The following is a 16,384-nucleotide window of genomic DNA, read 5'->3' on the forward strand; positions in this document are numbered from 1 at the left end:
GTACCACCAGTGACCACATGTGAAAAGTCTTTAAGTATTTGGAGGCTGTCAAGTCATTAAAAACTGTTGTAAAAATTCTCATCTTTATTTGAAAATTCAAATTTTATCACTGACAATAAATACTGTCTATTGAAGTGACGGACTCACTTTATTTTTGAGAAAATGTCTATCAAATGTCCAAATATGAATACTCATATTTGTATAGCAGTATTTCACTTTAATAAAAACAGCATTCCATGTAAACACAACTCAATTGCATAAGTACACTTTTTCAAAACAACCATCACAGTCAGTGTCTGGGGGAAGTGTTGTATGTGGACTTACCATTTCATCCCACAGAATATTTTAAAAATGTGTACCCAATGGTTACAATGTAATAAAATTAATATTTTTACCTCATCAGGTAAATTCTTCAGTAATACTCTAAACGAATTTTTTGAAGTATACAATGACAAGGACATCTTGGAGTCTACTGCTTTCTTTGTGTTGATGCACTGTTGATCAGCAGTTTTAACACCGCTGTGCAATGCAACAGGAAAATAACACTAAGCATTATTCTAAAAATAGTTTTGAGTCCATAGACCACCTAAGAATGTCTTTGGGATTCCCCAGGGGTCTGCGTACTAAACTCTGAGAATTATCACTCTATTCTTCTATTAAGGAGAAACACCTGGATCTGTTTTATATTACCAATATATGCACACTTCTGCCTATAACTTTCACTTTTCATTTCCCCTATCCTCCAGAAACAAATGTATGAATATTAAAATTGTTGCTTTCACAGGGATTAAAACTTATTTAGTTTTCTCTTACTTTTTGTACAGTTTTCATGAACTAAGTATTATCTTAGCTGCACACTTTGTGTCAAATATGTAGATCTCTTCTTGCTATTATGTTCAAACATAATAGGAATTGTATCAGGTTCATCCTTCAGGAAGTCTCTATAGAATTTCCTGGCCTGCTCTGAACTTAATTTGTTAAATCCTAGACTTCTCATAGAATTTGTTACCCCCTAATTGCTATTCACCATAATCTTGAGACTAACCTTCCCCATTCTCTTCTTGGTCTTTCAATTTTCTATATTCTACAGCTCTTTCTTAGATTTCTTCTTTATTTTAATGGAGTTTGTTCCAATCAATCACTTCCAAAGAATAGAATGATGTGACATAAATGTCTTAGACCTTGCAGGTCTACAAATTCTGAGGTACATTCACAGTCAAATGTTAGTTTTCCTGGATATGGAATACTACATTGAAAATATCTGCCCTCAGGATCTAGAAAGCATTTCTCTGCCACCACCTACTTCTCAGACTTGGGTTGACAAACTCCTCTGGTGCCATTTTCATTCTTGATTCTTTTCTCTCTGAACTGTGTTTAAATTTTTATTTTATTTGCTCCAACAATGGAAAGTATTATGATAATGTGTCTTGGTGAAGGTCTTCTATTTTCTATTTTGTTGAGAACTCAGTAGGCGTTTGGTCCTGTTAGATATGAGTTCTAAATTTCTCTTCAAAGTATCAATATGTCAGTATGTTCAATTCTTTGTCTTCTACTTTTAAACTTTTAACTTCCTCGTAAAGCAACATTTTTCAATCACCTGCTCCACCCTGACTCATTCCAATTTCCTGCTCTGCTATAACCATTTTTCCCACCAAACCACTCACCCCATCACTCTCTTTAAATTAGCCAGTTGGAATTAGTTTAGCCTGTGCAGTCTAACCCTAGCCAATAGGGAAACAACACAGCAGCAGGGGCGATGGGCATCAAGAATAAGAACCCCTTCCCCTCCCTTGTCCAGGTGTGCACTCGCCATTGCTCCATCTGTGAGGGTGCACCCTTCTATAGAAGTAAATTGCCTTGCTGAGAAGAAAGAAAGAAAACGTGATATTTGAGTGCCATTTCTTTTGCGACACTGAAACTTTATTTATAACAGTCCCAGGAAATATTCTTGAATCACTTTGTCACTAATGTGTTCGACTCCATTTTCTCCATTTGATTGTTTTGAAACTACTAGTATTTTGATATTGAACCACATGGACTAGTCCTGTAATATTGCTATATATTTCTTTCTGAACTGCTCATATTTTTCTTTTTCATTTTGTTCTCCTTTTGCTTAATTTTGCTCAAATTTGACTTCAACACTTCTATTAGTACTTTTGTGTCTAGTAACAGGGTTTTCATATCCAAGTGCTCTTCTAAATTCTTTATAAATTATCATTTTAAATAGAACAATCTATTTTAAAGTATCCTCTTCTTATCATATGAAAACAAATTCTGCCTTACTGGTCACGATAGTCTTTAATTTTTTAAATTATCCTTTCATATTACTTCCTCCAAGTAGCTGGGTTTTTGTTTTTGTTTAACTTTCTGTCTCTGTATTTTATTAGATATTATCTACAGTAACCTTCCTATTATATCAGGGACTACAAAATTATTAGTAGCTCTTTGTGTGTGAGAGGGCCTCTTTGGCTATCACCTTTAGAGTAAGATAACTTAGATTAATTTGGAACTGATATTGTTAGTATCTTCAGTTCCTGTGTTTTGGGATTGTCAGATATCCCAGAAATGTCTTCCCCAATTTCCTGCCTGGAGGGTGTAATTTTGGCTAATAGTAATCTTTGAACCAGATGCACTAAGAAAAATAAAGATTTCAGTGTTTAGTGTGTAAATAGTCACTTAATGTCCCTATTTTGAACATAATACATCTAGCCTCAATTGTACTTGTTATCCTTCAATGCATAGATTTTCTCTTTGACAATGTCCTGAGAATTACCTACATGCTGCATTCCTGGAGAGGTTGAAATAGGCTGCCCATCCAGATGAACAGAATGTAAGGGAACACAGGAAATACAACTGCTGCCAGATTGGTGAGCCTTTGGTATCAACTCGCTTTTTAGTTTACTACAACTGTTTTTGGTTTATAGCTTTTAAAATCTGATGAGTTATTTATCCTTCACTGATCTGTTTTCCACATTCTAAAAGTGGATTGCTACTATCAGACTTCCCTCTTCATCATTATGGTTTTATATATTTTGTAAAAATTATCTTATAAGGGCTACTGGTGGGATTGGAGGTCAATGTTTACATTAAAATTGCCATTTTATACAGTAGCCAGCTAATACAGCCTTATGTGCAAGTGATTTTTGAATATATAAACTTTTATTTTAACATACATATAGATAAGTGTATAAACCGTTAAGTATACATGAGTATAACCAGAAAAAGAGCCTGACCATTATTCACATACCAGTACCCTCCTTCATATCCTGAGCCCAAAGGTAAGTATTATTTTGATATCTGTCACCACAAATTATTTAGTTATATTGACTATTTTTGAACTTTATGTAAATGGATTAATACAGTGTGTACTCTTATGCTGCTCTTTTTACTCAAATTTTTTTGTGAAAATCTTTCATACTGTAGAATATAACAATATTTGTGCCCTTTCATTGCTGTATAGTTTTCCATTTATAACCCTAATAATGGGGTTTTTACTTGTTTCCAGTTATGGAGTAATACACCTAATGCTGCTTTTTTAAAGTTCTTGCCTATGACTTTTATCATACATGAAATTAAGTTTCTTTGGCTGTATATCCAGAAGTGAAATATCTTCCTCATAGGTGATGTGTATTTTAAACAAAACCCTACAATTTCAAACATTTGGAACTTTTAAAATTATCGAAATATTAAGTAAAGAATTCCAAAAGTCCCCATATAGTAATTCATCATTTCTTACACATGGAAAATAGAATACTTTTGTTTGATTTTTCTAGAGAGAAATTTTTAACACACAAGGTTTCCAAATAAAGTTACAGTGAGATGGGTAGGAGTTAAGAAATAAAAATTAATAATATTCATATGTCACTAATATGAAATGCAAATGAATTAGCATAGGAAACCTCCTCTGAAAGATAGACGAATACTAATCATATTCCAGGATATTGACTGGAATGTATTTAGCATTAGGAAACACAAGCAGTTCAAATGTTTCATAGGCTCAGGGCCTATTCCTGATAAACCAAATTTAAACTTGTAAGGAGCATAAATTCTCTTTTCAATCTTGCACATATGCAGCCTTTTGATGAATGGTAAGTTCTGGAATTTAGGGCCACAGCCTACCACCCTAATTTTGCTTCCTTTTGCCATTGTTTCTTCTGCACCTCCCAAAAATTTATTATCACAGTATCATCAAAACTTTCACTCTCATTTTTTACAAATTTTATTACTCAATATCTAAGAGGAGGAAATTATATTCCAGAATACTATATCTAGATTGATAATTAAAGAAAAGAATGTAAATTTCCACATTGTCTATAAATTTTTGTCATTTTGATTTGTGTTAAAAATATACCTCCTCTAATTTGCCCCATTCTCTTATTAGCTAAAACTTACATTTCTCATTCATCTTGCTTTTCTCTTACAAGAAGGCCACTCATTTCCTCATTTTTTCCTTCACCATAAAGTTCAGAAGGTTCTAACATTCCTCAGGTTCCACACTGTCTTCCAACTATCACTCCTCCCATGAAACTCCAAGCACACCACCTTCTTATCCTTGTTACAATTATCTATTAGAGTCATAAGATGCTATTTTTAAAAGACTATTGCACCTGACTCACTTTCTTTTCACCTTCATATTCTACCATCACGAGTATATCAGTATGCATGATTATCACCAACATACATCATCTAAAGTTAAGTTCCTGTAATTTATGTTTGTTGTAGTTTAACCACCTTTCTACTTTGTATAATTTTTATATGACCACAAACTAAACTTGATGCATTTTCCCCCATAATATGTCCCACATATTGATATGTGAAATTTCTCTTTTCACATCCTTCTTTTACCACTATTTCAATCATTCCACTGAATTCACACTTCAAATACAGGAAATCTATCAATTTATTAAATCTTCGTAAGTATCATGCTCTTCCAGTTCCTTCAGGGCTTTCAGTTCCTTTATTTTTTTTCAGATAGTTCAGCTCTACTTTCTCTACAACCTCATATCCCCACAACCTTCCACTATATTTGATCTTGACAATTCCCAACCATGGTTAAAACCAATGATCTATTTGTATTATCTGAATAAAATCATGTAATCTGGAAAAGCCAATAGTTCCCAACTTCAAATAGACCCTCAACTGTTGTTGATGGTCTTTGCACAAATTTCTAGTTGTTTAACTTTTCTATTTTCTTTTGTGGCTAGTCTTAGCCACTTCCTTTCACTCAGCCAAACCAAACTAAACTAAACAAACAACATAAACTATCCCATTAAAAAATTGAATACTTGAAATATGCTCAAATATAACCACAGGGCCACATTTCCTGGCATCTTTCTTATAGTCTCCATCTCAAGCCAAGGTCATCTTGCCCTTTTTTGTCATTGCCAAGAAACCCTTCCATTCTTCTCTGAACTTGCAACCTTATTATCTTCTCCCTTATTCACCTTCATCATTTGTTCCTGTCAATCATCCTAGAACTATGTTAAGTATCCCCCATTCAAAAGAAAATATTAATATTTAAAATTCACCCTTAAAGAGGGAGTAACTTTACAATTGAGAAACGTGATAAACCTTACTTAAATTAGGTGACCAAGGTCAGCACCAACAGACATAAATCATGTTGATGGTATATAACTTTGATATAATATAGTGAAATAGCACTTTACTTCTTTAGTCTTCCTTCCCCAAGCCCGTGCCATTTTAAACTATGAGGAACTGTACTCTCCTAAACTGGCAAGGTCATCCAAAACAAGGAAAGTCTGAAAAATTGTCACGGTCAAGAGTAGCTAAAGATACATGATGACTAAATATAAGGTGATGTCCTGGATGGAATCTTGGACCAGAAAGGGGGCATTAGGCAAAAATTAAGATAATCTGAATAAAGTATGGTCTTTAGTTAGTTAATAATAATGTCTCAGTATAGGTAACATATATACCATAAAAATGTAAGATCTTAATAATAGGTTAAACTGTGTGTATGGGGGGAGCGAGACATGGGAACTCTCTTTACTATCTGCTCAATTTTTTGGAAATCCAAAATTATTCTAAAAATTAAAGCCTTTTAAGAAAATTAAAACGAAAAAGGTAGGTCAAGAGTTAGGCAGATGGACATGAAACAATTACCTGTATTAATAAAGCTTATATTTATATTAGCAATTGAAGCTTAAGTCTGTGACTATAATCTATCTTCTGATTCTAAACTCCAGAATTTGTCAGAATAATGAACAAAGTACAGCTTACAATGGAAAAACCTAGGCTTCTCCATGTTAAGATACTTTCTTAAAACTTACAAAAGTGAGGGACAAAACTGAGCAGACCAGAGCTGCATACTCTGGGCAGCTAGTTCTCAAGAGGTAGGAAAGAGGAACAGATCTTATCTGCAAATGCTAATTTGTAGCCCCAAAAATGCCACTGGAATTTTTTGGGAGAGGCTAGTGTGAGAGGACAGACCAAGATTACAGCTAATCAAGGCCTCTTGACCCAGAAAAAAACGGCAGAATGGGATTTCCCTCCGAGAGAGAAGACTAATTCCAAGAAAAAGTCTCATATGTCCCAGTTACAAAAAAAAAAAAAATCCCCCCTGAAGTTTCCTGATGTGAGTTCAGCTGGTAGAATCTCAAAGAGCATCATCCTGGAAGGGGAAACAGCGTGAGGTATCAGAACCCAAGTGCGATGAGGATAGTCACACAGACAAAGGGGTAGCAGTAGCAATGGAAAACTGGTAACATGTTAGGGGTATTTGATTTAAAAAAAAGTAACTATATAAAAGGTAATAAGAGCCATATATCTTACTATCTTACTGCAAGAGAAGAGTAACACAAAGTAGGACCATAAAACTGTAGTGATTAGTTGGCAATGGAAATACCTATGTTAAGTGAACTCATAGTTTTTATCATGTATACAGACAACACGTAAATACATATATTGAGCATAACTAGGCACCAAATTTTAGCTTATAAGTACTATTTTGCATCAAAAGCAACTGAGACTCTTTGAAGAGATGACTACGTTAAGGTCAGCAGGAGGGAAAGTACAATAAGTCTGCAATATCTTGCACCACGAAGTGGAGACATTATCAAGAATGATGAGGAGAGGGCAAAAGGGCACAGGAGCCAGAATGAAAAGGATCTCACTCCCCATTTCTGGAACAAGTTGAGAATCAAAATAAATAACGGAAGTAGTAAATTATAACCCATCAAACAATAGGAATTTGTATAGATATAAATCAATTAATGAATTACAAGTTTAATGATGAATACAGTTTTATATAGCTTCAAAATATCTTCCTACAAAAACATTATGTATAAAAAGAAAAAATACCTCCACATCATAGACGTAGACAACACCACTTCAATCTAGTGATCAAAGTGGACACCATAAATAATGGGAAAAATTACAAGTGTGCCCACCTACTAGAGTGAGAATATGGCATAACGTCTATTCTACCAAAGAAGTAACACTTGACCCTAACCATGGGAAAACTGAGAGACATACTACAGAATATTTTAACTGTAATCCTCAATAAAGAAAAGATAACAAAATCAAGGAAAGACTGAGAAACTGTTTCAGAGTGAATGAAAGTAAAGATTTCTGAAAACTAAAAGGAATGCATGATTTCAAACTGAGTATTTTTGCTATGTTGAAGGTTATTGTGACAAGTTAAATGGGATTAGAGTTAAATGGCAATCATGTGTCAATATTAATTATGTGGTGTGATGGTTAAATTGTTATTATAAAGGAGAATGTTTTTGTTTGTAAGAAAAACCTACTAAGGAATTCAGAGGTGATGTGGCATCAGGTTGACAATCTACTTTCAAACAGTTCAGAAAAATAAGTGTTTTGCATTGTACTCACAAGTTTCCTTTAAGTCTGAGATTGTCTAGAAAATTTACCCCCGAAGAATCTGCCTCATTCTCAGGTAAATAGTCCATTTTAATCTTATGGTTGTTAAACTTCTTAGAAGATGTGTCTCTTCCACATCCCCATTTTTATCAACCACAGCTTGAAATTCTTCCAACACCAATCTAACAAATTACTGTTATCTTAGAAGTAACTGTTGGCATTCTTTTTTATTTTTTAAACAATTTATTTTCCTAAATCTAAAATAATACATATTCATTAAAGATAATTTGCCATTTACAGAAAAAATTAAAACTGAAAAAACAAAACACTGTAATCTGATCATCAAAGGATGATTATAACTAAAATTTGGGCCTTTTGCCTGCTGATCATTTTATTTTGCAGAAATATACTTGCCCTCCTATCATCCTTTCTAATCATGGATATATTTGTGCAGTGGGTTTATGAGCAAGGTCTCCAATTGCACTCTTTTCATTAACTCATGGGCTTAATTTATCTTGTTTTTTTATCTACCATTTTGTCAAAACTGCCTTTGTCAAGGTCCTCAACAACATTTACGTAACCAAATTCATTGAGTAGTTGTGATGTCTTCTAATATTTTAATTTGACCAGTATTTACACAGCTTAAAATTAACAATTCCTTGAAATAACTTGAAATTACACCTTGCTTGGAGTGAAGTCACTCCTGTTTTTTTTTTTTTTTTTTTTTTTTTTTTTTTTTTTTTCTTAACTGGCTGATCCTTGGATGCCCTTTCCCAGGCGCTTTTGTTGGTTCTTTCTCATAGCTCCAAATTCTAAAGGTCTGAGCATCCCAGAGTTTCACGCTTGGACCTTTTCTATATTTATGTATGGATTCCTAGATGAATTATACATGAAGTTATTATGTTCTCATCCTATATAATGTATTTATGTATAATCAGTTATTTTCCATTGATTTATAGGTTTATTCTTACAATATTACACTTGATTACTGTAACTTTGTAATAAGTCTTGAAATCAAGTAATGTAAGTTACACAGCATGCTTCTTTATTTTTCAAATTACTTATCTTGTTGGAGGTCCTTGTATTACCATATAAATGTTAGAATCAGCTTATTAATATTTATAAAAGAGCCTACTATCATTTGAAATTTAATTTTATTGAAATTGTAAACCAATTTGGAGAAAATTAGTGTTTTAACAATATTAGGTTTTCTGATCAAAGACAATATGTAGTGTCATTTATTAAGGTCTTTAGCTGCAAAGTTTTGCAGATTTCAGTGTTGAATTTATTTCTAGTATTACACAGTTTGGGATGTTATTATAAATGTTATTGGTTTATTAATTTCAATATTCAGTCATTTGGTTTTAGTGTTTTGGAAATGCCAAAAATCTTTATTGTCCTTGTATTCAATGAACTTAGTAACACCCTTCCCCTATTTAGTAGCTATTTGTATATTTGTTTATTTTTTATGTATACAATCATGTCATCTGTGAATAGTGTGTTTCTGTTTTCTTTCTAATCCACATGCTTTTATTTATTTCTCTTGTTATATATTAGTGTCTAGGTTCTGCTGTACAATGAAAATGTTTAGAGTAAGTATTCTTGTCTTGTTTGCAATCTTAGGGGAAAAGAGCTCAGTCTTTTAGCATTAAGTATGACTTCAGCTATAAGCTTTACTTACATGATAGTTAAAAGAATGAGTAACTTTCCTTCCATTCCTACTTGGCTGAGTGATTTTATCGTAAGTGTCAAATTTTTGACTTTTTTTTAGTTGACCATAAGATTTTGTTCTCTTTTATTTTGACTAAATGGTAAAGTATAATGATTTACTCCTAAATGTTAATCCAATATTTCATTCCATGGGGCCGAGGTGGCAGTGTGGGGGCAGGGGAGTGAACACATTTGTTCATGATATCTTATATATTGCTTTATTTGATTTATGATTATTTTAATGGTTTTTACAGCTATGTTCATGAAGGATTTTGTTTTCTTATACTGTTTCTGTCTGGTTTAAAGATCAAGATTATTCTTGCTTCATACAATGAATAAGGAGGTATTTTAATCTCTTCTATTTTTTGAAAGATTTTATGTTAATTTTGCTATTATTTTTCATTAACTATTTTATAGCATTCACCAGTGGAGACCAGTTGGCCTGGAGTTTTCTTTAATAATAGGCTTTTAATGAAGATTACATTTTTTAAAACAGATGTAAGGATTTTTAAGTTTTACTTCTTCTTGATTCAATTTTGGTAAATTGTATCTTTGAAAAAAACTTCTCTATTTATTTTATCTCAGTATTAGATTTATTGATGTAAAGTCATTCATATGATTCCTTATTGTCATTAACATCTATAGAATTTATAGCAACAGCTCCCTCTCATCCTGATATTGGTCATTTGTCTCCTCTGTTTTACTTAATCAGTCAGATTGAGATATTTACAAATAACTACGTTTTGCCTTCAAAGATGTTTTTTAATTATTTATTTTTCTTGCATTGCTTTCTGTCTTTGTTATTATAATTTCATTTTTTTCTACTAATTTTGGACTTAATTTAGTCTTCATTAACTAGCTTCTGTGGTGTAAATTTAACTCATTTGCTTTATATATTTCCTGATTTTTAAAATAAGCATTAAATTATAAATTTCTTTCTAACTGCTGTTTAAGTTGCACTATACATTTTTTTCATGTGTAGTTGTTTCATTTTTCACTAGTTTCAAAATACTTTGAAATGCTTGTGTTGTTTTTTTCTCCATAGATTATTTTGAATTGTACTGTTTAATTTCCAAAAATTTGTGATTTTTTTTCAGTTAACCCTGTTATTGACTTTTGTAGTTGTGATAAAAGAACATACTCTATATGATTTTAACTCTATTAAATTATTAACAGCATATCCCAGTTTGCATTGGCCAGAATTCTAGATCACTTTAAAAAATGACATATTCTGCTCTTGTTGAGTGGGTATATTATATTCCGATTACTTATCAATAACTGAGAGATGAGTATCTAAATCTCCAATTATAATTGTAAACTGATCAATTTCTCCTGTTAGTTCTGTTCATTTTACTTAATGTATTTTAAGCTCTATTGTTACTTGCATCCATATTTATATCTTCTTAATAAATGCAACCTAGCTCTTTAAAGTATCCCTATATATGCTGGTAATATTTCTTTTAATCTTATATTTATGTAGTCATTACAGCTTTATTATTCTTAGTGTTTGCATGATACAGTTTTTATTCATCTTTTATTTTGAATCCATCTGTGCATTTATACATAAGTGAGTTTCTTGTGACACCATATAGCTGGATCTCACTTTTAAAGATTTAGTCTGCCAAGATTAGCCTTCCGATTGGTGTTTTTAGACCACTTACATTTAATGAAAATTTGACAAGATTTAGTTAAAATATACCTGGAATTTATTTTTTCCATATATTATTTCTATATTTTTTCTATTTTTCTTTCCTTCTTTTAGAAGGAAATTTGAATTATAAGTGCTTCATTTAATACCACTATTGGTTTATTAATTATACTTAATTATCTTAGTAGTCATTCTATGTTTTACAATATGCATTTTTTAGAACAAAAATGAAAATGTTAGGCTGGGCGCGGTGGCTCACGCTTGTAATCCCAGCACTTTGGGAGGCCGAGGCGGGTGGATCACGAGGTCAGGAGATCGAGACCACGGTGAAACCCCGTCTCTACTAAAAATACAAAAAAATTTAGCCGGGCGTGGTGGCGGGCGCCTGTAGTCCCAGCTACTCGGAGAGGCTGAGGCAGGAGAATGGCGTGAACCCGGGAGGCAGAGCTTGCAGTGAGCTGAGATTGCGCCACTGCACTCCAGCCTGGGAGACAGAGCGAGACTCCGTCTCAAAAAAAAAAAAAAAAAAAAAATGAAATGTTACAGAACACTGATAGATTCTGGATATATTTTGAAGGTAAAGAGATGACGATCTCCTAATGAACTGGATATTGCACGTTAGAGCAATAGAGAGGGCAAAGCTGATTCCAAAGTTCTTTGAGTGAGGGACTGGAAGGATATAGTTTCCAAATGAATGAAAAGGATAAGCATATAGTAGGTTTGGGTTTGGATGTAGAAACCAGGATTTCTCTCAGTTTTTGACATGTTGTTTAAAATAGACATCCAAGTGAAGAAATTAGGTACTCAAATATTAAATCAATCAAAAGTTTGGGAAACATATCTAATCTGAATTTGGGAGTTATAGCATAAGAATATTATTTAAAGCCAGAAGACCAAACAAAGTTATCAAGATTGTGAGTGTAGGTAGACAAGAAAAGAGGAAGAAGGAGTAATCTGAAGGACTCAAGTACTCATTAAACTTGAGAGGTGAGAAGAAACTAGTAAAGAAGACTGAGAAGAAAGTAACAGCGCGAACAAGGAAAAGAGAATATGTCGTCCTAGAAAGTATTATCTCCTTTCATTGCAGGTTTCAGTCACCTGCAGTGAAACTCTGTATCTATGTCCCACATTAATCAGATAGAAAGTTATATCTGATCCACCAGTGAATATTTCTGAATGATACCTCATTTCCACTGCCTTGCTTAAAATTTCTTTTGTGTGTCACTTGCAGCTCCTGAGGAGTTTCCTCCTTGGCCTCCGTGTTCCCAGTCTCTTGTTCTGTTATCCGTCATTCATACTGTAGCCACAGTATCAAGCAATTTAAAGAAAAAAAAATGTAATCAACTGTTTACAAGTCTTTGAGAATGTCTTATTATCCAAAAGATAAATTTCTAAGTCCTTAGTATGATTTTCAAGTTCCTTCACAATCTACCTCCTAGTTATCTCAAAAATCTCAACCCCATCACTTCATCTATATCCCAACAGTATAGCCATACCATGTATTTATCATATTTATCAATACGTCTGCCTGGAACAATTGTTTTCACACAGTCTATCTGCATTTATTCTCTCTAGTCCAATTCAACTATCATGTCTACTAGAAAGGTTTTCTTACTATCCCTAGGCAAAGATTCCCAAGAATTTCATTCATAACTCCATTACAAGACTGTTATGGGTTAAACTGTGTCCCCCTTCAAAAAATAAAAGTACATTGAAATCCTAACTTTTGTTACCTCAGATTTTGAACTTATTTGGAGACAAAGTCAGCAAAGAGGCCAACAAGTTAAAATAAGGTCATTAGGATGGGCCCTAATACAATATAATTTGAAGATAGACACACACAGGTAGAATGTCATGTGAAATGAAGATAGAGATTGGAATGATACCTCTGCATGGAACATTAAAGATTGCCAGAAAACTACCAGAAACTAGGCAGGAGGCCTAGAACGTATTTTCTCTCATAACCCTCAAAAGGGACTAACTCTGCCAACACCTTGATCTTAAACTTCTAGCCTCTAGAATGTGAGACAATATATTCTGTTGTTTAAGCCATACGGTTTGTGCTGTTTTGTTACAGTAACCCTAGCAAATTAGTACAAGACTATAATCCCACTTTTAGTTGTTTTTGTACCTATGTCAATGTGTACTAACATAATAATTTATTCATCACCAATCCACCACCATTTGGTGAATATAGTAGTTTTTAAAATGGGTATCTACATTAATAATACAAAATTATTTTTGTGTATAAACACAGGGTCCTAAAGATATTTCTATTGGTATTTGATGAAATGAAATATGTTCTTGGAAAAATAAAATTAATTATAGTTGTGTGTATTATATGATTCTGTTATTTTTTAAACATTAAAACTTCATTTTGTAGCTACTTTCCCATTTCCTGCAGAGACCTAATCATTAATAGCAATGGTTACCTCTATTCAGGTACCATGTACATATAAATTAGCCTTTCAGCCACTTAACAAAGGAAAAGACTATAAGCTCTTCTGTAAACACTAACTAAGAAAACTACAAAGTAACCTAATAAAGGGACTAGGAAGCAGAGTTTAAAAAAAAAAGCAACTAGCAAAACAGTGTACTTTAAATATCAAGAAGACTACAACAAATAAACATGATTAACATAAAATCCCAAGGCCTAAATGCTTCAGTTTTATTAATCAGCAAGTAGAGAGATGAGATATAGACAAGGGAAAGCGGAGTCTGATCTGAATCCTACTCAGTTCTGTTCTTCTGACATACAGACCTCCTGGACAGAAATAAAGTTAAAAGGCCCTGTGTTTGCCTGGAAGAAGTTGAAAGAAATCTCCAGTAGGTGACAATTTCCCTATTTCATTGTCAAGCAAATACTTTCAGAAAAAAATCCAGTGTCTTAAATGTCCCTATCTGACAGCTTTGAAAAGATAAGTGGTTCTCCCAGCACGCAGCTGGAGATCTGAGAACGGACAGACTGCCTCCTCAAGTGGGTCCCTGACCCCCAAGTAGCCTAACTGGGAGGCACCCCACAGTAGGGGCAGACTGACACCTCACATGGCTGGGTACTCCTCTGAGACAAAACTTCCAGAGGAATGATCAAGCAGCAACATCTGCTGTTCACCAATATCCGCTGTTCTGCAGCCTCAGCTGGTGATACCCAGGCAAACAGGTCTGGAATGGACCTCCAGCAAACTCCAACAAACCTGCAGCTGAGGGTCCTGACTGTTTGTTAGAAGGAAAACTAAGAAACAACAGAAAGGACATCCACACCAAAACCCCATCTGTATGTCACCATCATCAAAGACCAAAGGTAGATAAAACCACAAAGATGGGAAAAAAACAGAGCAGAAAAAACTGGAAACTCTAAAAATCAGAGTGCCTCTCCTCCTCCAAAGGAACACAGCTCCTTATCAGCAATGGAACAAAGCTGGACGAGAATGACTTTAACGAGTTGAGAAAAGAAGGCTTCAGATGATCAAACTACCGCGAGCTAAAGGAGGAAGTTCTAACCCATGGCAAAGAAGTTAAAAACCTTGAAAAAAAATTAGACAAATGGATAACTAGAATAACCAATGCAGAGAAGTCCTTAAAGGACCTGATGGAGCTGAAAACCAGAGCACGAGAACTACGTGATGAAAGCACAAGCCTCAATAGCAGATTCAATCAACTAGACGAAAGGGTATCAGTGATGGAAGATCAAATGAATGAAATGAAGCAAGAAGAGAAGTTTAGAGAAAAAAGAATAAAAAGAAACAAACAAAGCCTCCAAGAAATATGGGACTATGTGAAAAGACCAAATCTACGTCTGATTGGTGTACCTGAAAGTGACAGGGAGAATGGAACCGAGTTGGAAAACACTGTGCAGGATATTATCCAGGAGAACTTCCCCAATCTAGCAAGGCAGGCCAACATTCAAATTCAGGAAATACAGAGAACACCACAAAGATACTCCTTGAGAAGAGCAACTCCAAGACACATAATTGTCGGATTCGCCAAAGTTGAAATGAAGGAAAAAATGTTAAGGGCAGCCAGAGAGAAAGGTTGGATTATGCACAAACGGAAGCCCATCAGACTAACAGCTGATCTCAAGGCAGAAACTCTACAAGCCAGAAGAGAGTGGGGGCCAATATTCAACATTCTTAAAGAAAAGAATTTTCAACCCAGAATTTCATATCCAGCTAAACTAAGCTGCATAAGTGAAGGTGAAATAAAATCCTTTACAGACAAGCAAATGCTGAGAGATTTTGTCACCACCAGGCCTGCCCTAAAAGAGCTGCTGAAGGAAGCACTAAACATGGAAAGGAACAACCGGTACCAGCCACTGCAAAAACATGCCAAATTGTAAAGACCATCAAGGCTAGGAAGAAATTGCATCAACTAATGAGCAAAATAACCAGCTAACATCAAAATGACAGAATCAAATTAACACATAACAATATTAGCCTTAAATGTAAATGGGCTAAATGCTCCAATTAAAAGACACAGACTGGCAAATTGGATAAAGAGTCAAGACCCATCAGTGTGCTGTATTCAGGAAACCCATCTCACATGCAGAGACACACATAGGCTCAAAATAAAGTGATGGAGGAAGAACTACCAAGCAAATGGAAAACAAAAAAAGACAAGGGTTGCAATCCTAGTCTCTGATAAAACAGACTTTAAACCAACAAAGATCAAAAGAGACAAAGAAGGCCATTACGTAATAATAAAGGGATGAATTCAACAAGAAGAGCTAACTATCCTAAATATATATATGCACCCAATACAGGAGCACCCAGATTCATAAAGCAAGTCCTTAGAGACCTACAAAGAGACATAGACTCCCATACAATAATAATGGGAGACTTTAACACCCCACTGTCAACATCAATCAACAGACAGAAAGTTAACAAGGATATCCAGGAATTGAACTCAGCTCTGCACCAAGCGGACCTAATAGACATCTACAGAACTCTCCACCCCAAATCAACAGAATATACATTCTTTTCAGCACCACACCACACCTATTCCAAAATTGACCACATAGTTGGAAGTAAAGCTCTCCTCAGCAAATGTAAAAGAACAGAAATTATAACAAACTGTCTCTCAGACCACAGTGCAATCAAACTAGAACTCAGGATTAAGAAACTCACTCAAAACCAGTCAACTACATGGAAACGGAACAATCTGCTCCTGAATGACTACTGGGTACAT

General features: G+C 34.1%; 1 protein-coding gene across 1 annotated transcript in view; it reads left to right on the forward strand.

The window, feature by feature from the left end:
* CNBD1 (cyclic nucleotide binding domain containing 1) overlaps positions 1 to 12,491 on the forward strand; it is a 757,023-nt gene extending 744,532 nt beyond the window's left edge. Inside the window, exons 14-15 of the mRNA XM_058444198.1 lie at positions 2,743 to 2,867; positions 12,432 to 12,491. Of these exons, the coding sequence (XP_058300181.1) occupies positions 2,743 to 2,766 (24 nt within the window). The 3' untranslated portion in view covers positions 2,767 to 2,867; positions 12,432 to 12,491. The remainder of the gene's footprint in view (positions 1 to 2,742; positions 2,868 to 12,431) is intronic.
* The last annotated feature ends 3,893 nt before the right edge of the window (positions 12,492 to 16,384 follow it).

Source organism: Hylobates moloch, unplaced genomic scaffold, assembly GCF_009828535.3.
Source record: "Hylobates moloch isolate HMO894 unplaced genomic scaffold, HMol_V3 SCAFFOLD_9, whole genome shotgun sequence".
In the NCBI taxonomy this organism is placed as follows: Eukaryota; Metazoa; Chordata; class Mammalia; order Primates; family Hylobatidae; genus Hylobates; species Hylobates moloch.